Source organism: Vulpes vulpes, chromosome 10, assembly GCF_048418805.1.
Source record: "Vulpes vulpes isolate BD-2025 chromosome 10, VulVul3, whole genome shotgun sequence".
Lineage (NCBI taxonomy): Eukaryota > Metazoa > Chordata > Mammalia > Carnivora > Canidae > Vulpes > Vulpes vulpes.
This window is the reverse complement of record NC_132789.1, coordinates 19,152,766-19,175,663: the sequence shown is the minus strand read 5'-3', so window position 1 is coordinate 19,175,663 and position 22,898 is coordinate 19,152,766. Positions and strand designations below refer to the sequence as shown.

The 22,898-nt window shown below is 44.2% G+C and overlaps 1 protein-coding gene across 1 annotated transcript in view; it reads right to left on the bottom strand.

The window, feature by feature from the left end:
* The window catches only part of UBE3B (ubiquitin protein ligase E3B), a 54,417-nt gene that overhangs the window by 23,931 nt on the left and 7,588 nt on the right, over nucleotides 1-22,898 (bottom strand). The window contains exons 6-18 of the mRNA XM_025986661.2: nucleotides 22,671-22,775; nucleotides 21,102-21,198; nucleotides 19,525-19,610; nucleotides 18,373-18,455; nucleotides 13,272-13,377; nucleotides 12,851-12,971; nucleotides 11,378-11,555; nucleotides 9,033-9,196; nucleotides 7,722-7,889; nucleotides 3,676-3,847; nucleotides 2,120-2,238; nucleotides 978-1,092; nucleotides 213-312 (exon numbers count right to left, since the gene is read on the bottom strand). Coding sequence (XP_025842446.1) covers nucleotides 213-312; nucleotides 978-1,092; nucleotides 2,120-2,238; nucleotides 3,676-3,847; nucleotides 7,722-7,889; nucleotides 9,033-9,196; nucleotides 11,378-11,555; nucleotides 12,851-12,971; nucleotides 13,272-13,377; nucleotides 18,373-18,455; nucleotides 19,525-19,610; nucleotides 21,102-21,198; nucleotides 22,671-22,775 — 1,614 coding nt within the window. The remainder of the gene's footprint in view (nucleotides 1-212; nucleotides 313-977; nucleotides 1,093-2,119; nucleotides 2,239-3,675; nucleotides 3,848-7,721; nucleotides 7,890-9,032; nucleotides 9,197-11,377; nucleotides 11,556-12,850; nucleotides 12,972-13,271; nucleotides 13,378-18,372; nucleotides 18,456-19,524; nucleotides 19,611-21,101; nucleotides 21,199-22,670; nucleotides 22,776-22,898) is intronic.

The window sequence follows — 22,898 nt, the reverse complement described above, 5'->3', positions numbered from 1 at the left end:
CACCTCACCTGCCAGAACTGCCCGTTTACACTGTCTTCCATCTCTCTACTTGGCTTAATACCTGCCATGGAGTGAGATCCAATCACCATTTGCATCTGTTGAGAGAGTGAGCTCATTTTTTTCTTTCCAACTGCTACAGCTAAGAGGGCAAGGCAAGTACCATGTGGTAGAAGAGGAAGATGCACAGGAGCCCAGTTCTGAGAGCAACTCACGTTTTTGTGAGGGATGACATGAGGGATGTACTGCAGGATCAGCTGGGCCCGCTTCCTGTCCTTGTCCAGTTCTTGGAAGAGCACGCTAGGTTTGAGATCCCTTCAGAAGAAGAAAAGCATGGGTTTGGGTTATTAGAACAGTAAAACCATTCTCTAGTTGCAGGGGTGGCCAACTGCAGCCTGCTGCCATTTCTGTATATAAATTTCCATGGAACACAATCACTACATACTGTCTCAGGCTGCTTTCACATTACAACAGCACAGCACGGTGGGATACTTGCAAAAGATATCGTCTGGTCTGCAAAGCCTAAAATATTTGCTGTCTGGCCCTTTACTGAAAGTGTCTGTCAGACCCCACTCTAGTGCCACAACCTAAGAGCTGACATGTCACTGGTAAAAAAAAATCACAGACCTCTTATGTTTAGTTGTTGCAAGAGGATTTCCCCACCCTACCCCTGAAAAACCTAGCTGTAGTTTCTGTCCTGCCCATTCTGCTGAAAAAAAACCACCACTGAACTATCGTAACCTGCTGCTCAGTCCAGCTAGAAGAACTTGCTTCCCATTTGCTAAATGTGACCTGGCTCTGTCACCATTAATGAGCTCTAATCACTCTCTGTGTCCACACATCCTCACAAATTGCCAACTGCCTGGCGGTCTGTCCTCCCAGGAGGACAGGGGACAAAGGAGGGATGAACACCTCTTGGCTTCAGAGTGTGAGTGCAGAGCATGATGGAGTAGACCCCCTTTCCCCACCCCACTCCTCACTTTCGCAGCCAGTGGTCTTCAGGGGCAAAGCGCCGCCGGCAGTCCCGCTCATACAGCACCATCAGCCACCCGTGGACAGATTGGAACAGCTCTAACGTCTCACCCTTGGCGTTCTCTGTGGGGCAAATAGGAGAGCCGCACACACAGAAATGGTCAGAGCTGGCAGGGAGCCAGGAGGATAGCTCCTTGTCTCTGCCTGTCACCAGGCCCCACCAACATCCTTAGTCTCCCTCACTCTGGATTTTACGCAGAACCAACAGAATTAAAAGACTCCCTGGGTATGTTCTAAGCATTGGCAGGACCTGGGTGTCTCAGACACAATCACTCCAGCTGCCTCCAAAAGCAGGTGACCCAAAAGACCTTTTTTTAAAAAAAAATTTTTTTTTTAATTTTTATTTATTTATGATAGTCAAAGAGAGAGAGAGAGAGGCAGAGACACAGGCAGAGGGAGAAGCAGGCTCCATGTACCGGGAGCCCGATGTGGGATTCGATCCCGGGTCTCCAGGATCGTGCCCTGGGCCAAAGGCAGGCGCCAAACCGCTGCGCCACCCAGGGATCCCCAAAAGACCTTTTTAATTTAAGGAGTTTTGTACAACTGCTTCAGGAGGTGAGCTCGGATTTGAAGTGTGCCCTGACATGTTTTCTTTTCATGGAAATCAACTCAAAGAAGTGAAAGGAGTTTCAGGGCAAAATCATCATCATTAATAATCCTTCACATGTATGTGTACATCCTGAAGGAAAGGCTAAGACTTCCATAACCACACTACTATCTTGAGAGGCTGTGTATATAGCGAAGAAGTACAACTTCCAATTATGTGAATAAATGTGCCCTTCCAATTAGCCATGATGAGCAATAAAGCTAAGAATTAGCTGGTGTTACAGACCGTGGCCTCCCTGTGTAGCATCAATAAATTGACGGCTGGCAGGACGCCTGGGTGTCTCAGTGGTTGAGCCTCTGCCTTTGGCTCAGGGCATGATCCTGGGGTTCTGGGATCAAGTCTCATATCAGGCTCCCCACAGGGAGCTGGTTTCTCCCTCTGCCTATGTCTCTGCCTCTCTCTGTGTCTGTCTCTTATGAGTAAATAAATAAATAAAATCTAATTAATTAATCAATCAATTGACAGCTAGCATCTTCACCTTACCTATGATTCCATCCCAGATCATCTTAAACACAAAGGAGTTCAGGAAAGAGGAGATAGTAACCAGTTCTTCCAGTTTGAATGAAATTTGTTCTTCATATACTTCAATGTCGTCAAGGATCCTAAATCAGATAGAAAATCAGTCACAATTTCCCACTGAGAAAAGCAGGAAAAATAGGAGATCTATACCTCTTATGAGACAAAACAAGCTCAAGAAACAAGCTTCATCTTTCAGATAAAAATTTACAGCTAACACAATATGATGTACAGGATCTGCTTCAGGATAACCTGGAAGGGAGAGCTTGTGGGGGTGGAAGTAAAGCAGCGGTGGCTGCATCCTGACCACTATGGAAGTTGCTGGCGGGCATGTGGGGACTCCTTGTACTATTCTCCCCACTTTCCATTTACTTGAAATTGTCCATGGTAACAATGTTAAAACTACAACTGAGAGAAGAAAAAAATAAGAAGCTGCCCTGTGTATTTTTCTTATTCATAAGGATCCAACTGTGATGCCCTTACTTCCTGCCTGAACTCATGCCTGACTATCAAGGAATCTTGACTGAGAGTCTGTGTCCACTGAGGAGAGCCACGGAATCTTCCTCTGCAACTACAACAGCCACTAGTGGTGCTTGGTAGGTACCTGCGAAATATTTATGTGGGAATGAACACATGCCTGAAAGAATGTGCGAGTAAATGAATCATTTAAGATACAGCTCTATATGAAAATTTCCTAAGATTGCTCCATTCGCTTTAGGGCGCAACTCGCTCTCAGGTCACCCCAAACCTAGCCATTCACTGTGTCTTCACCAATGGCCACAGACCCCTGGCTCTTGCCTCTAACTGCTCCTGAGACCCCTCTCTCCATGATTCCTACCCAGTCACCACCTATGTGTTCCTTACTCCCTCCTACCAATGTCGTCTATCCCAAACATAACTGTTTGTCCCTCTCTCTTATAATTCTTTACCAACTTTGGAAAAATGTGGAATTAAAAAAATATCAAAACTACAACTAGACACATAAGCTTAAAAAACAAAAGAACTGAATGGGACTCACATTTGCTAATTCCCCATTCCTTTTTTTCTGCATTACCTTCTTCAATCCTTACCACAGGGCCAAGAGGTGTGTGCTACTGTGATTCCCATCTACAGATGAGAAGAGAGAGGTTCAGAGAGGCAAGGCCTCCCTGTCCAGGGTGCCTCAGGAAGTGGCCAACCCAGGATTTGCCTCCCACTCCTCAGCTCTGGAATCTTCCGGGTAACTATCTAACCCAGTGAGTAAATGGTGGAGGTGGGATTTGAACCCAGCTCTGGGAGACCCCAAAGCCCACACTCAAGGGTACTGACCCAGCTTCCCAGAAGAATGGGAACTAAGAATTGCCGAGCACTGACTACACGCCACCCACCTTGTACTGTAAATGTTTTCTGATTTTCCTAATGACCCTGCCACACCGGTCTGAACAGTGGTGGTAATCACATCAGCAATGGCTTCCTTATGGACACTGTGACTTGGCTTCTCCATATTCTAGGAAAGGAATGGAGCCCCACAGAGGTCAACCTACGTGATGAGGTGCCGGGAGCAGTCACAGAACAGCATCAGCATGGCCAAGAGCTGCTTGGACTCTTCAGTGTCATTGTTGAGGCATTCCAAGAAGAGCTTTAACCCTCCGTGGGGCCCGAGCTCACAGATAAACGCCCACAGTTTGGGGAGCAGATCATCAAGGTAAGTGAGACCTGGAAAAGGATAGAGAAACCCAAGCTTCAGGTGGGGGTTCCATCTGGTCCACGGTTTCTCCTACCCACTGAGGGGAACAAAATGCTTATACTTCTTTGTGGACATTTAATGTGTATGAAAAGAAGGTGCAATCACTAGGAAAATCATTATGACCACGAGAGTAATGATCACAGTAACTGCTAACATTTCATGAATTCTTTCTATGTTTCAGATGTTGATCTAAGTACTCTGCATGCGTTATTTCCCATCTTGTGAAACCTAATGTTACCTCCATTTTATGAGAGGAAAAAAAATCAAAGTAATTAGCCTCAAATCACCCGCCAATAAGTATCAGAGCTAAGAAGAGAACCCACGTCTGTTTGACTCACTGTTTATATTTTAAATCAGGGATCAGCAAACTTTTCCTGGAAAGAGCTAGAGCCTAAGTATTTTCAGGCTGTGTGGGCCTGGCCCAGAAGGACCCTGTCACACTATTGTAGTACAAAAGCAGCCATAGACTACATGTAAATGAGTGGATGGCACTGTATTCCAATAAAAACTTTATTTACAAAACCAAATGGTGGGCTGCATTTGGCTCACAGGTTGTAGTTCGATGATCCCTGCTTTCAACCACCTTTCAGGCTCACCTACATTTGGCAAAGCTTTCCTCTCCTCTACTTCTACTATTTTATCTCTGCTAAAAATGGGAAAGCAATGAATGATTGTAGTAGAGATCCTGTGAAGTGTCACACAAACATTTAAACTTGAATGAAGCAGAAGACATTTTAGGTCTGCTTTCTGATGGCCACAAGGCCTCAGACACATAAGCTACATCACTGCTACATTTTAAGTCTATTAATACAGCTATTGATTCAGAGAACCTGGCTCTGAATTTCCATGTGTCTCTGAATATACAGCAAGGTGTATGCCTCAAATTATTCTTCATATTTCACTTTATATTTGAGTCCTTATAATACCTCTCATTTTACAGGGCACTTTAAATTACTTAATTTTGAACAAAGAACTGCTTGCGGAAGATATATTTGCCTGGAGCAGGGGCAGAATGACAGACTCAATCAATACTGCTAGAAATGCTTAGACTAGAGTGGCCCGAAGGGACTGCAGAAGAGGCAAAGAAACAGAGGCCCACTTAGTTATTATCCCTAAAGGTTTGAGCTCACATTTTCAAGGTAGCAGAATGTGGTTAGAGAATGCAGAAACCAAAAAAGGAAAGAAGAATGTGTAACTTTCACAATTTAAAAATAGCTTACAAGAGAAACAGAGTGAGTAGTTAAACTGTGGAGACCACAAATATACTCCCACAGGACAATCAGGAAGAGCGACTACACTCATGTTATGTGAATAGTCCTCATGGTGTGGACAAAAATACCCATTTCCAGCCTCAGACACGGATTCAACCGGGGCTGCCTCTGGAGCAACTTGGAGAGAAATGAAGATGCGGCGCTCTGGAGAGCTATGCCAGAGGGCAGCATGGGGCTCTGGACCACCCAGTGCACGTGAGGAGCATGAGCAAAGAAGCATATTATCTTCTACTATCTACTTTGCATGTAGCTCAACAGACCGAACATTCAACAAACACTTCAGGCTAGTTTATCTCATTCTTCAAAGGAACTATTTTCAAGTTAGCCAAGAAAACTTCTTTCTGGGTTCTCTCACTGAGACAACAGGGGATGCCTGAATTTATGGTCACTTAAAAAAACTTGAGCACCGACCAGGACCTCAAAATCGTGTCACTTACAATGCTTCTCAAACCCTCACACTGGGTGCTGGGGTGCCAGGCTTGATCCAGGTCCCTCTTCATCCTCTTTCGAGCTTTCCTAATGGAGCCTACCCTGGGCCTAAGGCTTTACATAACACTCTTCTCCTTGTTTCCCCATAGTATACTCATGTGCCTGCTTGGTACCTCACACTTGTCACACCCCAAATAGAACTCTTCATTCCCCACAAGCCCCATCCCTCGCTGGTTGTCCCCAGCTCAGCAAGTGATACCACCATCCACATAGGTTGCTTGGGCCAACAATCTGGCCTCACCTTTGAAGCCTTTGGTCTTCACTCTTCCAAATCCAATGTACCTATTAGACCTGTAGACACGACCTCTAAAACCTATCCAAAGGCCCCTGCCTCCAACCCTGTTGTCACACCAGTCCCATGCTGTTCAATCAATCAGGGACCATGCTGCCCCCTAGGCAGCATCTGGCAGTGCCTGGAGACATGAAGGGTTGGCATAGCTGGAGAGGAAGAAGTACTACTGGTATCTATGGGAAGGGGCCAGGGGCTGCTAAACATCCTACAACAGACAAGACGGCTTCCACAAAAGGAACTATATAGGGCCTGAGATGTTAGCAGTGCTGAGGCAGGGAAAGCCCACTCCAGTCCAAGCCCATACTGTCTCATTTCTTCTGCGGTCACAGTACCCATTAGGACAGTAAATACTTTTCTCCCTTGCCTACTGCTTGTCTCCTCACTCTTAGAATCCTCTTGGGAAAGGGACCCTTGGCTATCTTAGTCACCTTTTCACCCTCAGTGCCCGGCACACATAGATGTTCTACTAATGCCTGAAGATGAATAAAGTAAGTGTGAAAGAGAGAAGCAATGGTAATTCAGGATTTAAAAAAAATGTAAACGTGATGTGACAGGCACTCGGTGTCATAGTATATGTTGGCAAATTTAATTAAAATTTTTAAAAAATGTAAAATGAAACAGAAAAGTTCTTGACCCCTTATGTAGTCAATAGTTTCATGACTTATAGACTTTCGGTCCTCATAATACTAATTCATATGAACAAGTCCTGCATGGCAGTAGAAAGCCCCCAGTGCCCAAACTGTGTTCATGGGGGAATGGGGGAAGGGAGCACATGGACACGATTTTCTTCCTTGCTTGGCTAAGAAGGAAAACATCAGGCATATCCACGTGATGAGATACTATGCAGCCAATAAAAATGAAATTTTGGAAGAACTGCTGACAGTGATAAAATGCTTGTAAAGTGATGAATGGAGGTGTCTGGGTGGCTCAGTCGGTTAAGTGTCTGCTCTTCAGCTGAGGTCATGATCTTGGGGTCCAGCCCCACATCAGGCTACCTGGTCAGTGGGAAGCCTGCTTCTCCTCTCCCTCTGTCCACTGTTTCCCATTTGTGCTCGTATCAAATAAATACAATCCTAAAAAAAGTTTCTGAGATCATACGAGATCAGGCATGTTCAGGGTGGTATGGCCATAGACCAAAGAAAAAAAAGTGATGAATGCAAAGGGAAGGGTAAAACTACGTTAATTCAATTTATTTATTTTTTTTTTATTTTTTTTTTTAATATATATATATATATATTTTTTTTAATTTTTATTTACTTATGATAGTCACAGAGAGAGAGAGAGAGAGGCAGAGACACAGGCAGAGGGAGAAGCAGGCTCCATGCACCGGGAGCCCGACATGGGATTCGATCCCGGGTCTCCAGGATCGCGCCCTGGGCCAAAGGCAGGCGCCAAACCGCTGCGCCACCCAGGGATCCCCGTTAATTCAATTTAAACATCATATACATCTGTGGTACAGCTGGTTATCCTTGGACTATCGGATTAAATATGGCCTTGCTTTTCTTTTTTATTTTCTAATTTTCTAGTCAGAAAAAAATAGTAACTTTTGAAAGCAAATTGCACTCCATAATGAGAAAAAAGCCAGGTCTCAGGAACGAACTGGCAGCACTGGGACTGAGGTCAGTGTGAGCCATTTAACTGAGGCGCAGCAATCTCTAAGAACAGCTCAAAAATACCCTCCTTCAAAACCTATCTCCTGAGCCAATGAAGCCAGAAGAAATTCAACTTTTTCTAAGAAAAATCCTTTGCCAAATGTTGGAGATGGAAGAAGGCACCTCAGGACTCCCAAACCTGTGAGTATCTGCAGCCGGATCTGGGTCAGAGTCGTCAGTGAGGTCTGGTAGAGGACACAGATGTTGCAGACCTTCTGGACCTCCACAGAGTCCACACGCTTACCCCCAACAGGCCTGAGGATATTCCGAACGGATGCAGACTTCTGAAATGCACGCTTCAGGAGATCTGGCACGGAGGGAAGGAATATGTGAGCAGACGTTCAGCCATCTGTCAGCTTTCACTCCATAAAGAGCATCTCAGTAAAGTGCCCAGTTTACAACCAGGTCTGGACAGTGGGGCAGCTGCCTTGACTCAAGTCATCTCTTTGGGATAAATTAGAAAAGCATTCACAATAGGCTTTTAGGTGGCACCCAGGGACCTCTTCAGAACATCAGAAAATATCTCAGACCAAGCCATACATATTCGACTGCTACAGGGGATTCTTTTACTGGGCCATGGGAACCTACAGGTAAAAATCCAGCAGACTATATTAGGGAAAGATGGGTGAAGGCGGAGGGCCTGGGTGACTCATGGTTCTCTGTGCTTTAAGAGGCAAGCAGCATCAACCTTGAGTACTGATACTCGGTTTGGGTACTGATACTTGACTTTAGTTTTAAACTTTCCCATTTACGTTTACATCCTGCTGAAGGGAGACTGAGCCCCTCCCCACGGACAGCCACATGATGGAGACTGTATGAGCCACACTGGATGGCAGAAGAAAAGTCACCCTGAACCTGGAAATCTGGCACGGGCAGGTGACTCCACTGAATTCTGTGTTAGTGGCATTTCCTGAACTTTCCTCAGAGAGGGCACCAAGAAACTTTCCCACAGAACCTATGACTAAGCCAAAGAGGCAATATGGGGGTGGCCCAGTCAGTGACCCACACAGGTCCAAATGCAAAGGACCTTTATGGTTAGGGGCTCAGAAAGGCTCTATTTCCCCTAAGAAATGGGCCTTCCTTCTTCTTGTTAATGAGTAAGAGAAGATCCACAAACCCCTTTTCATTCTAGCTACTACTAGAAATTCAGAGCCAAATGGAAGTTCAGAGATCCCCACCGTACTCCTTGTGGAATATCCCCTAACTGTGGACACTTTTCTCTACACCTGACCTTGGTCTTATTCACTTATTTGTTTCCCTGGTCCTTGTTTTCTATCCCCTAAGGGTTTTCTGTTGATCTGCTAAATGTGAACTTGGTTGAAGCAATCTTAAAACCTTTGTGGGAGAAGTCCGAGTGTCCCAAAAATGGAGGGGAGTGGGCACACAGGGACAGCAGGAACTGCACTTGAGCCAAGCAGAGCCCCAGGCTCAGCCTGCCCCAGCCACTCACTCTTTACGGGAAGCACATTCTGGGGCGATGCTGGCTGCACGTGGGCTGGCTCCTGGTTCTCCAGCAGTTTCTTGCTCAGGATGTCACTGAAGAAGATCCGGATCAGAGGCACCCCCCACAGGAACTGCAGCTGCTTAGTGATCAAGGGCATTGACTCGTTAAGGCTAGGAGAGAGCAGGAGACCCAGTGGGTCAGTCCCACCTGACGCTGGCCATGGAGAGCCCACTCAGCTCCCCACTAGGCCTTCCACTTGGAGAGGTGGCAAGGGCCTGCCACTCAACATGGCAGATAAGAGGGCAAAAAAGAGAAAGTGGGATCCACAAATACCACTGAGGGCCTAGGTGCACAGAGTAATGACCTCTTTGTCTTCTTTACAGCATTCCTACCCACCCCAGGGCCCCAGGCTCCCATGTCACAGTCCTCCTGGGTGCACAGTCCTCTCCTGTCTCTGTTCTTCATCCTGACCCCACCCCATTTACCACTCAGGCGACAAAAGCTAAACGATAACGGGATCCCTGGGTGGCGCAGCGGTTTGGCGCCTGCCTTTGGCCCAGGGCGCGATCCTGGAGACCCGGGATCGAATCCCACGTCGGGCTCCCGGTGCATGGAGCCTGCTTCTCCCTCTGCCTATGTCTCTGCCTCTCTCTCTCTCTGTGACTATCATAAATAAAAAAAATAAAAAAAAAAAAATTAAAAAAAAAATTAAAAAAAAAAATGATACCTGCTTACTGTCCTCTTCTTCACACTAGGCTGCAGGCCCAGCCTGCAAGTTTCCATGACCCCTAACCTTCTAATAGTCTCCGTGCCTTCAAGTGCTCCATTCCCCACTGCACATGGCACTCGAAGCATCAGACTCACTCTTAAAATCTGCCTTCATCACCTCCTTGCTCTATATCCTGTAAAAGCTCCCAGCATCACAGTAGAAACAGCTACCACCCACAACCATGGGGCAGGCCTAGAGGCAGGCCCTTGACATACTTTACCTCATTCGATCTTCTAAAACAACACTATCTGAGGGATGGGGAAAATCGTCCCTGTGTTTCAGGAGAGGAAAGCAGGGTAAAATGGCTTGTCCAGAGCCCCCCAGAGCAGATCAGGCTGCACAATGCTATGTTCCCCTGCCCCTCCTGCCTCCCACAACATCTCTCCTGAGTCCCAATCACACATGCTCCATCCTTTTCAGGCTAGGGTGTCACACAGGAGCCTGCTGTCAGCTGGCAATTTGTCTTTTCAACTGATGACACTCAAGTACAATGAGGAAAAGGGAGACAATCTGGGGATTTCTTTTCTTGGCCCACATTCTTTGCCTCAAGGGTAGCTGCCGGGGACACAAATATCTAATAGGAAAAGAGCTGGGAGCCACAGCCGCCTTTGCTCCTGAGACCTGAGACATCTCAGTCAAGAGTATAGGTTTCATTTTCAAACTTGTGATGCAATGCCGCCTTACTTAATTTCTCTCTTCTTGCCTAGGATTTTTTTTTTTTTTAAGATTTTATTTATTTATGATAGACATAGAGAGAGAGGCAGAGACACAGGCAGAGGGAGAGACAGACTCCATGCCAGGAGCCCAACGTGGGACTCGATCCCGGGTCTCCAGGATTGCGCCCTGGGCCAAAGGCAGGCGCTGAACCACTGAGCCACCCAGGGATACCCTCGCCTAGGATTTTTAATGTTTGAGTTTTGTAACTAAAAAATTTTAAATTAATATTCCATCTCTTGAAAAGGATGAGGTTACCAAATAAACCTTGAAAGGTTTATTTCTTTTCAATCATGTGTCTCATTTTATTTTATTTTTTTTAAAGATTTTATTTATTTATGACAGACTTAGAGAGAGAAAGAGGCAGGGACACAGGCAGAGGGAGAAGCAGGCTCCATGCAAGGGAGCCTGACATGGAACTCGATCCTGGGTCTCTAGGATCATACCCCGGGCTAAAGGCGGCGCTAAACTGCTGAGCCACTGGGGCTGCCCATGTCTCATTTTAGTATCTCCAAAATATGGCAGTTTAGGGAGTCAGGAAAAGCGATATTGAGAAAGAAAAAAATAATAGTGCTAGATAAGGTTCATAATTTACTATGGAATGAAATTCAAAATAAAAGGACTTAAAAAATTGCTATTTACAGGGGAAAAAAAAAGAAACTGAAGGGATATTCATGCAGGTTGTCTCTGGATAGTAGCTTAATGCGTTTTTATTCTCTTTTGGTCTTATCCAGATTTTATTCAGCGAAAATACATTACTCTTGTAACAAACGAAACACAAGCTGGAAGGAAGAAAGAAGGAAGAATGAGGAGGTGATGAGAGACAGGCAGGGGACAAAAGAGATGGCCATTTGCCTCTAGGACTTACCCATAGTCCACAGATTGGGAGAACCAGCCAAGGACGGGGTGCCAGTGTGTCAGGTTGGATTTCTTCTGGGACACGTACTTCTGACAGTAGCACAGCATCTGGGTGAGTAAACTCACGAACCCGTCTGTCTCCTCCTCTAACACTTTGGGGCTGAGGGAGCCCAAGTGTAGGAGATTGCCTACAAAGAGAGGAAGCTGAGTGCAATGGGCCCAGGTGGCCTGCTGTGTCACTGTCACAACCCTGCCGCCTTGGCCTCCCACAGCCATGTCCACAAGCAGGAAGAAAGTCCTTGTGGAGAGGCACCTGGCAGTCCCAGGGCTGCAATGTTATACACCTGGCTTCAAATCCTGGCCCTGCCACAGAGGAACTGTGTGTCCCTCAACACACCTCGCCATTTTGTTATAAAGATGGCAATAAGGATCCCCACTCTTGATGTGAGGGTTATAATGAAGTAACATATAATGTCAGGCAGGCAGAGGTGTGTGATCTTTAGTGAGCACAACACTGTATTTTATTTATTTATTGATTGATTATTATGGTTAAGAATTTTATTATCAAAATTATTACATCTCTTGTGAAAGTTCAAATGTTACAGCAAGGTATAAACACTCCCCTTGAGAAAGAAGTGATATTTCTTCCTTTCCAAGAGCTCCCCCCACCCCCCGCCGCCACCACCCCCACCCCCACCCCCAGAGGTCTGGTCTTGACAGCACCCTGCCCACACAGAGTGGCTGGGGTCTCTGCACGTGCCAGGCAGGGTGAGGGCCGCCTGCCCGCTGGCCTCTCCCCCTGGTTAAAGCCAAAGGGAGAAGAGCACAACATTTTATTGATACACTGATATTTGAAAATCAAGAGTCAATATAAGAACAACCTTTAGAAGGACATCTGAACATTCTGGGAAATCATCGTTGTTCAATGTTCACCCAAGTTATTTAATATGCCTTGGTGAGGACTCTCACCATAACCCATAACCTCTCTTAAGATTTTGCCCCCAGAACCTTTTTCTATATAAATTTCCAAGTGATGAGAATTACATACCACTGCTAATTTCAAATGCTTCTATTTGCTCCTGTCTTTTATTCATGTACAAAAAACCATAAAACAGATGATGCAGACCCCACTCATAAAAACACCATCCAACCACACCTGCCCTTCTCTCTGGAGATGAGAATTATCCAGGCAATTCCTTGCATCTTCATTTTTCCCTTGGCTGTCAGGAAGCTGAGGGCAGAAATTTAACATTCACATACACTCACTCAACTAGGTTGCCAGGTTGATAGATTTTCCATTGGTTTTCAATTTTGCATGTTTATTTTCTATCTGATTACATGTCTTTTAAGTACTTCTAAGGGTTACCAAAAACAACTCATGATTTCCAGAACAGCAAAAAACAAAACAAAACAAAAACAAAAACAAAAACACTTGGGCTTTTTCCTGACACCCAGAACACAAATTCCAGACACAGATACTCACCCATCAGACAGAGTGTATGGCATCCTTCTAAGCTTTCACATACATCACGGCATCGATCTTCATTTCTTAAAAATGTGATGAATTTACGAAGCATGTCATGAGATTCTAAAACAGTGAGGCGCTGCAAACAATTGCAGACTGTTAGGGTGGGAGCTGACAGGAAGAATTTCCCACCAGAGCATGAACTTGATGGCTTGCAGATGAACACTTGGATGCCAAACGTGCTCTCAATGGCCAGGAAGAAAATGAACGAAGAAGAGAACCTGGCTCTCTGGCCTGCTAACATGAGTGTGCCTATGGTGGTTACCTTGCTTAGAAGAACTATCAGGAGAAGAAGTGGAAATTAACAGAGAAAATATCTTACTAATTTCTAAGAAGAAAGGGAAAAACAGACTAAGGGGAGAATCACAGAGCCACTTACCTCAGGGGTCACTGTGCTGAGATGAGTCATAAGAGCAGGCACAGACATGATGTGGATGAGGAATGGCCGAATCAGATTGTCTGAAAATTGTGCGGCAATCACAGGGCTAGACACAGACAGATCACCTTATTCACACAGGTTTGCGCGTCACCCCGGAGCCAAAGAGCCACTCTGCCAACGCCCCCAACTCCCCTGGAATTATGCTTCACAGGACTTCTAGGAAAACTAAAGGCTGAAAATGGGGACACCCCAAGGTGAGTGGCTGAGTCAGTGAAAGTACAGCTGCAGGATGCAACTACGAGAAATCCATTTTGAAGTTTTACTGACATGAGAGAATATTCACGCTGTAATAAACTTTAAAGAAAACAGAATAAGAAACTATGTCTAAGGGAGGTGAGGGAGGAGGTAGTGGCTGAGAGGAAAGAAAAGAGCTTCTGGAATGCTGGCACTGTTCTATTTCTCAAGGGGAGTGGTACTTATGCAGCCATGTTTACTATGTGATAACTCACCAACAATTCACACTTCAATTAAGCAATTTATTCTAAGTATGCATTATGACAATAATACTTAGATATGTTTACATATAGATAAGCTCGTAAGTATATATAAGTGAAAAAAACCAAGAAGGACAGATTTAAAAAGAATGTTAACAATGTATATCTGGGTTGTAGAATCATGAGGGACATTTTTTCTTCCTTATGCTTTTTTGTTTCACCCAGGTTTTCTACAATAAGCACACAATCTTCCATAATCAGAAAAAAAGATAATTGTTATTAAAATAATGACCCCTACCTACCTTACACCGAATATAAAAATTAACTCAAAATGGATTATATGCCTAAATGCTAGTTTTATAACCAAAATTATAAAACTCTTAGAAAAAACATAGGAGTAAATCTTTGTAGCCTTGGGTTTGACAAAGATTTCTTAGGACATAAAAATCACAAAATTTAAAACTTTGTGCTTCAAAGGACACCATCAAGAAAGCAGACAACTCACAGAAAGGAAAGAAACATTTGCAAATTATCTCCTGATAAGAGGACTTTTATTTGGGACATATAAAGTACTCCTACAACTCAACAACAAAGGACAAATAACCCAATTAATCAACAGGCAAAGGATCAAAATTGACATTTCTCCAAAGAAAGAGATACATATGGTTAGTAAACACATGAGAAGATGATTAAGTTCACTGGCTGTCAGGGAACTGCATATCAAAACAACAGGGAGGGATCACCTCACATCCATGAAGAGAACTATGATAAATAAGATAACAAGGGTTGGCAGGAACATGGAGAAACTGTAACCTCATTCATTACTGGTGGAAATGTAAGATGCTGAGGCTACTTTGGAAAAGGGTGGCAGTTCCTCAAAAAGTTAAGCACAGAGTTACCACGTGGTCCAGCAATTCCACTCCTAGGAAGATATGCAAGAGAAATGAAAAATACGTCCACACTAACAACTTACAAATGTTAATGGTAGCACCATTTATGGGCCCTTATAGAAACAACCCAAATGTGGCACAGTCATACCACAGAATATTACTCAGCCATGAAAAAGAACCAAGACCTGATACATTCTACAACTTGGATGAACTCATTATGCAAAGTGAAAGAAGCACAGAAGCCATACATTGCAGGATTCCATTCATGTGAAATATCCAGAACAGGCAAATCCCAAGGGAGAGAATGCAGACTAGTTGTTGCTGGAAGCACTGGTTGGGTGACTGGGGGTGGTGATGATGACTACTGATTTATTTCTGGAGTAACTGACACATTCTAGAATCAGACAGTGGTGATGGTTACACGACTCTGTGAATGTACTAACCACCAATGAACTGAGTTTACTTCAAATGAGTGAAAGGTAGGATATGTGAATTATAGTTCAACAATAAAGTTATTAAAAAAAAATAAACACCAGAGGTCATGCAGGAAAAAGAAAAGTCGAACTTACAGGAGGAGATTGATATCTTCTAGCTAATATACTCCAGTGGCAATGACCAAGTATGTTACCAGTATTTAGACTATCAGAACCTGTATTATTAACTTTACCACTTTCAAGGGTACCATTTTTGGGAAAAGAAAGCTGCATAAGGCTGAAATGATCAAAATATTAGTGTCTATGTAAACCACCCATCTATAGAAGGCTGACCAACCAAGCTAAACTCACTGAGCTGAGCCGGAAAAAGAGAGGTTCACCGCACAGTCCCCGTCAACAGAGAGTTCATTCACACTGCAACCAAGGAGCTGGACGAGCACATAGGAAAAACAGAAACTGAGCCTGGGCAAACCAAGGGCCTGGTTCATAAATGGAACAGGGAGAATTTGAGAATGTTTCCACATGCCACAAGTTCAATATATATTGTTCCTGGAATATAAAACTGTGTCCAATACATGAGGCAAGTGTACAGAATGAGGAGTAAAGAGTATGGGCTCTGAAGTCAGACAGCCTGGGTTTAATTGAGACCAAGGTTACGTGGCTTAACCTCTCTGGGCCTTACCTTCTTCCTCTATAAAACTGAGATTAAAGAGTGTGGTGAGGAGTCAATTCATGAGGGTAGGAATCTTAAAACAACTGTATGGCCCATGAACATTAGCTGTTTGCATAAGATTTGGTGATCATGTCTAAACATATGATCTATAATTTTACAGACTTTCAGTACCATATCCCAGTATGACAAAACCACTAGACACCTTGTTTTAAAAGGCCCTGGCCATTTTCAATTACATACAGATATTCAGAGGGGGGGAAAAGGTACACTATTTAAGAAAAAGACTTTAGAGCAGCCCAGCCTTCACAAGTGAGCCAATGGACTTGAACACAGAGTGAAAAAGTCTAAAATGATGGATGCTTCCATATTCTCAATGGAGAAGAATGTGCTGGAATGGCCAGATGTGACCCTCTTGGTGAATCACACTCTGACGACCGTCCCAGGGCAGAGGACAGACACTGGAACAGAAGGAAAGATTTGTATTCTCAGCAGAGGAGGAGGCAGAGCTGTTGCTGTGCCCCTGAGCTCAGGCATCTGTGTACCAACTCTTTGCTGCCCCTGCCAGAGGAGAGGGTGGGCAATGCTGGAATGAGCCATCCCAGAAGGTGATCAGGAAAAGAAGTTGCCGGAAACCTCCTGCTGGAAAACCTGTTTGTACCTACATCTCATGATTCATTAAATACAACTCCTCTCAAGGTCTGCAAGAAAGGTATCATTGTTTACTAGATAATCTGGTCTACTTCTGAAACTAATTATAGCATCATTGGTTGATTCCTGCCCCTTTGTCTTAAGGATCTTGCTTCTAGAAACTTGCTGTCCAACGCAATAGCCACTGGCCATGTGTGGCTCCCAAGCACTTAAAATATGGTTAGTTAAGTGGCAGCTTTAAGTATAAAATACACCCCAGGTTTTTAAGACTCAGTATGAAAAGAAAAAAATTATGAACTACAAGAAGTGATTTAAAAATACTGACTTCATGTACAAATGATTATATTTTAGATATACTGGTTTAAATAAAATAGATCATTAAACTTAATTTCCCCTTTCTTTGGACTTTTTTTTTAAGATTTCATTTATTTGAGAGAGAGAGAGAGAGAGAGAGAAAGCACGAGTGGGGTGAGGGGCAGAGGGAGCAGCAGACTCCCTGCTGAGCAGGGAGCCCAACGTGGAGCTCGATCTTGGGACTCCAGGATCATGACCTAAGCTGAAGACAGATGCTTCATTGATTGAGCCACACAGGCACTCCTCCTTTGGGCTTTTTTAATGTTCTCATTGTATTTCTATTAGACAGGGTTGCTCTAGACCAGCCTTGTCCAATACAGTTTTCTGTGATGACAGAAATATCTATTTGTGCAGTCTAGTAAGGTCATCACTGCTCAGGCATACATGGCCCAAAGCACCTGAAACATGGCTAACATAACTGAGAGACTGAATTCTTAATTTTAATGTATTTCTATTTAAACAACCCCATGGGGCTAAGTCTTTAGTAGAAAGCACCATCCAGACCAGGAGTAGCAAAATATGACTCACAGGCCAATTCTGCCCACGGCCTATTTTTCTAAATACAGTTTTATTGAAACACAGCCTTTCTTGCTTATGTATGTATTGTTTATGGCCGCTTTGTGCTAGGATAGCAGGGTAGTTGTAAGAGACAGTGTGTGGCCCACAGCACTGAGAATATGTACTAGCTGGCCCCTTACAGAAAAAGTTGTCCAATACTCTAGATCATCATGTTCCAAAATAGTATTCCAAAGAAAATGACTCCATGGGGCATTAGTAGACATGCTCCACCACTGAAAATTAGGCAAGGGTATTTCGCATTCAGATACGTTCAAGCCAACAATCAGATTAAACAAGCCCAAAGGTTCCTATACCATGGGACTTGTCAAGAGCTCCCTGAAGTAAGGTGCCCTATGGATTAGCAAATGGGGCAGAGCAGGGAGCTCCACCAATCTGACTGGACCACAATACTCTCTCTGTCCCAAGTTATTATTATCTTGGGGATTAAGATTATCCAGTTACCTTATTAACATCTCTCCCAAGTTAGTGCTCCTGTCAACAGTTTAAGAATATTCTGGATCAGTTAACAGACACAGCTTTGTGTATCTGGTGATTCTCAGAATTGTAGGCATAATTTCCATATAGAAATATTTAGCTTCTTATGTATTTTGTATTGCCTAAGTGAAGGCAAATAGCAAATATTCTCTGAGCCTCCAGATTTGAACATTTTAAACCTGTGTTCACAACACTACTCCCTAAATCTCTACCATGGCCACCACTGGGCCTCCTCCAGCTCTCAGGTTCTCTATATCGATTAAAAGCTCAAAAAGGAAGATGCTTGTATCTCGGGCCCTTGGTACAATGAAAGCAATTCACTTTGAAAAGCTCCCTTCAAATCATGATGCAAAAAATTCAGGGGCACAGATAGAAGAGCTGCCACGTCAAGAGATGTATGATGATTGGAAGAACACTTCCTGTGAATTCCAACTAAGTGGGCAAGCCCACACATAAGGAACATAAGAACATAACATAAGGAACAGGAGGAAAGAAGAGTGAGAAGAGGAAGCCTCTTGAAGCACAACAACCCCTCATCTGGAGTTTACTACTTACCGCAACGCTAGAGAAAAGGTTGCAGTTAAAGTGCCTTTGGACAAACAAGGCCGGGGTCTTGCCAGGCCACGGGTTAACAATATCTGAAAAACAATGTTTTATTTTTATTTATTTTTTAAAAATATCTTATTTATTCATGAATGACAAACAGAGAGAAGCAGACACACAGGCAGAGGGAGAATCAGGCTCCCTGCAGGGGAGTCCCTGATATGGGACTCGATCCCAGGACCCCAGCATCATGACCTGAGCTGATGGTAGACACTCAACCACTGAGCCACCTAGATGCCCCTGAAAAAGAACATTTTAACTGGTCAGCAGATAGTGCTGACTTTATATTCACTTGGACGTAAAACAGCAGCATGGAAGTAAAATGAAGGCTTCAGATAAAAAACTATATTAGAATGGATTTCAGAAAAAAGGAGAGCAGTGTAAGGGTTATCTCCTTCATTATGCTACTCTGTCTCTCAATATCGTATTTAAATTTAAAGTAAGAAATAGCTAAAAAAGTTTACAGCTAGTGAAAAGGATACCAGACTTAAAATTTCATATGTATGTGTTCCCCCTGTATTCTGGTACCCAGCAAGCTTCCTCACTGAAAGGAACAGCTGATTCCACTACTGTTGGCCATCATGCCACCTCACAGGGTTTGTGTGAGGAGAAAAGGATACCTGATCAGGAAGGGGCCCATCTCAGTCCCAGGCAGTAGGAAGGGCTAAATCAATGCTACTTGTTAAGCTCAAGAATTCCAAAGTGCTTTTATACAACGATTAGAGTTCTTGACAGTGCCCAGGGTGTGTGAGCTGGCACAATGAGGGGCTGTGTGGACAGAAGGTGTTTGAGGACAGAGCAAGAAAAGTAATTCCAGATACCATCCAAGAAGGAACCCGAGGGAGCCAGGCCCTGAGGCCTCCTTCCTGACTTTAAGTGTCAAGTGACAGGTTTTTTCCTGTAGCCAAAGATAAAGGGATCCCAGCGCCACTGTCCTCCCTTGACGCAAACCACAAGTGACTCAAGTAGGGAAAGGGACAGGATAAACTCCTCCTGCAAAAAGGTTTCTGTGGGGAGTGCATCAGATGTGCCAAAATCAGCTGTAAAAATCCAAGTTCAGGTAAGGAAAAATGAGGTCCCACATTAGGGGATGGGGTCACAAACCTGCAGCACAGAATAAAATCCATGTTGGTTGAGATGTCCCATGATGTTTGCACAAATGTGGTTCATAGCTGGTCGAAGACTCTCCCCTAAATGAAGAAAAAAGGCTCTGGTCTTACTGTGAACTATTTATACATGGGACAGCACATCAAGCCCCAGGCTCAAGTCCATAAAAAAAAAAGTAGATTTTCTCTGGCTTGCCTTTCTACTCCCCTTTGGTTTGGTACAAGACAGGGAGAGGCTGATCTCCAGAATTCTCTCTCCCAGAAGGTCCAGCCCAAGTGTCACCTTTTAGGTGATGGGTCCTATCACTTCCCAAGCCAGAAGTTATGTCTTGGCCTCTGAGTGCCCACAGCACCTTTCCTAATTCCCTGTGAGGGCCTTGTACTTCCAGCTCTCTGCGGCTGCCTCCTCTCCCCATTGGAATACAAGCTCCCTGGAACTCAAGGCCAGAATTCACCAAGTTTTAAACTATCCCCCAACATCCAGGCCTTAAAATCACCTTCTCCTCCATGGCCGGAAGCCTTTGCACAGATAGTTGCCTCTGCTCTCAAAGTGTTGTCCCTCTTCTTGGCTCTGTAAATGCCAACTGTCCCTCAGGCCCTTAGCTCAGATATCGCTTCTGCAGGACAGCCTGAGCCCCCAACACAGTGATGCAGGTCCTCTTTTAGCCACTCAACGATCTCATTTCTCTTGTACGCTTCCTCCCGAGCACACATTTGCCACACTGCTGTCATGACATGTATGTGTTTGTGTGTACATTTTGCCTATATTCATACACAGCCACAGAAACAGGACTTCCCTTTAGTGGCTGTCTCCCTCACTGGACTCCCCGGTTCTCTAAGGAAGGGCGGGCACAGAGCAGTTGTCCAGCACCCAAAGCCCCTTCAGGGCAGTGACCTCTGTATCTCCAGCCCCTGCACAGTATCTGGCATGGAGAAGGCTATTTGCTGAGTGGATGGAGAAAGTGAACAGATGAAACACATAATGCTCAGTGCACTATCTGGGGAAGGAGGCAGCTTCACAATACAAATTTTATGAGCAAAATAGAATTATTTGCTGCTCAATGATTCTGACAAGAATGACAAGGCTTGAGGGAATATTATCGCTTGGAGGCTGAGGTGCTATGGGAGTTTAAAAAAATTAGATCAGAGGGACTGTGCCTTTAAACATAAATGCAAAGAGAGATTAGAACACACAAGACTGAACATATCCTAGATACTACATATGCTATGTGATGGAAGTAAGTGCATCTTCATTTGTATGGCTTCAGGTCCCTCCCTGAGGCTTATGGTGGCAAATATGCTTCTTAAAAAGGTGTAAAGGTCTCCAAGCTCCCTATGCAAACTTGGGAAAGGTTTTTTTTTTTTTTTTAAATATTTTATTTATTTATTCATGAGAGACACACACACACACAGAGGCAGAGATACAGGCAGAGGGAGCAGCAGGCTCCATGCAAGGATCCCGATGTGGGACTCGATCCCGGGTCTCCAGGATCACACCCCAGGCTGCAAGCAGTGCTAAACCGCTGTGCCACCGGGGCTGCCCTTGGGAAAGGTTTAGAAGCAAGTCCCACAGACCTTTCCCACGGAGAATTTTCCACGTTGAAGTGTCTGTGAAGGTGACAAGCATCGTGAGGTACAGCGTGATAAGTCTGGAATCCTGTAAAATTTCAGGCTGGAAACAATAAAGAGACTAAGAGTAAGACATATGCCCTGCAGTCTCCAACAGTGAAGCATCCATTTACAATGTGCTTGGATGCACCTGGCTTCTGGTAGGTGAGTCAGGACTGTTGGGATTTATTCTTTTTCTCTTAGGGAATGACCACTTTGGGAGTAAAAGAACAGCAATTTTGGCACACTAGTGCTCAAGCATGGAATCTGAAACGCTCTTGAGAATTGAGAATTCTTGGAAAGCAAGCTGACTGGAGCTATCTTGCTGTGTGTGTGTGTGTGTGGGGGGGTATGCATGCATGTTCACTGAAGCAGCAGAGTAGAAATGCAATTGAACATACCAGGGACTCTGAGCTTAGGCTCTTGGCTTTACCACTTCCTAGCTGTGTGATTTAGGGCAAATTGCTTAGCCTCTGTACCCATTTCCTCAGCTGTTGACTAGAGGTAGGATCATTGCTTTCTTCATAGGCTTGTTAGAAATGAATGGATTAATGTATATAAAGCACTAAGAACAGTGCATGGCACGTAGATAACTCTATGTAATACTGGCTAATATCATAATCGTAATTCATGATTGCTGCCAGGTCAAGGCCAAGTGAGTCATTCATAAGTGCCTTAAGGGAGATGACTAGGAATATATCATTGGGGTCTCTGGGGACATTTGCTCCATCACTCAGCTACTACCCAAGTCATTGCCAAGCCTCTGCCCCTGAAACCTCTCCCCACATCATGCAAAATGAAAATGACTCACACCCCTGCCCACCTTCTCTTAACACAAGAGTGAACACAGGATTAGGAAACGCCAGTGGCAGTGTCCTCTTGCCACTGTGAGCGGCTCAAGGTTGAGACCAGGATCCCACTGGGCCTTTATGAGTCCTCCCAGATTTCTAAACTAGTTGGGGAGGCCTCTCTTTTCTCTTTGGTCAAAATAGGGTAAGGATGTGAGGCCAGAACTACTGGCTACTATGATTTCGCAGGAGAGAACAAGGTCATTCCAAAAGGGAGAAGGGATGAGAGAAAGGGACAAGAAGTAGAATCCTAGAAGTTCCTGGCTCTGGTAATCCCTGGCTGCCACGTTACAGAGACTATTCTATGAAAGATAATCTCTTTCTTGCTTAACTTGTATGTATTATTAGCTGCACTCATGCTGGGTTTCGGTACTTTTAACAAGAGGCCTGACTAGTATAATAATATAAATAATAAATTATATCAAAGAAATGGAAAGAAAATCAACAGATTCACAGGCATTGAGACTATAGTAAATATAGGCCAACGTTAAAAATATCGTATGTGAAAGAAGGGCTCATTCTGATAACCGTATCTAACTTGCTCTCTTAGAATGGGGCTCTAATAATTTCTTGCTAGACTCTGGCAAATTTCCAAAGGAATAACCTATGAAGGAATCATGAAGACTCTCAAAATATACTCTAAAGGCCTCCAATGAGAAGGATATATTTATGGGTGTCTTGTTTTTACCTTGAGCTGCTCAAGAAACTCACAACAATACCAAAGAACATGTTTGATCTGTTTAATCCACAGGAGAGTGAGATCCTTGGAAAGAGCCAGGGACACATACCACACCTATAAGCAGGAAAAAGAGAAACGTAATGGGCAGGTACAGGGACCACATCACATATGTTATAGCTCCTGGAACGGGACCAATTCACTAGGCCCAGTGCCAGAGAAGGCCATGGAGATGAACAA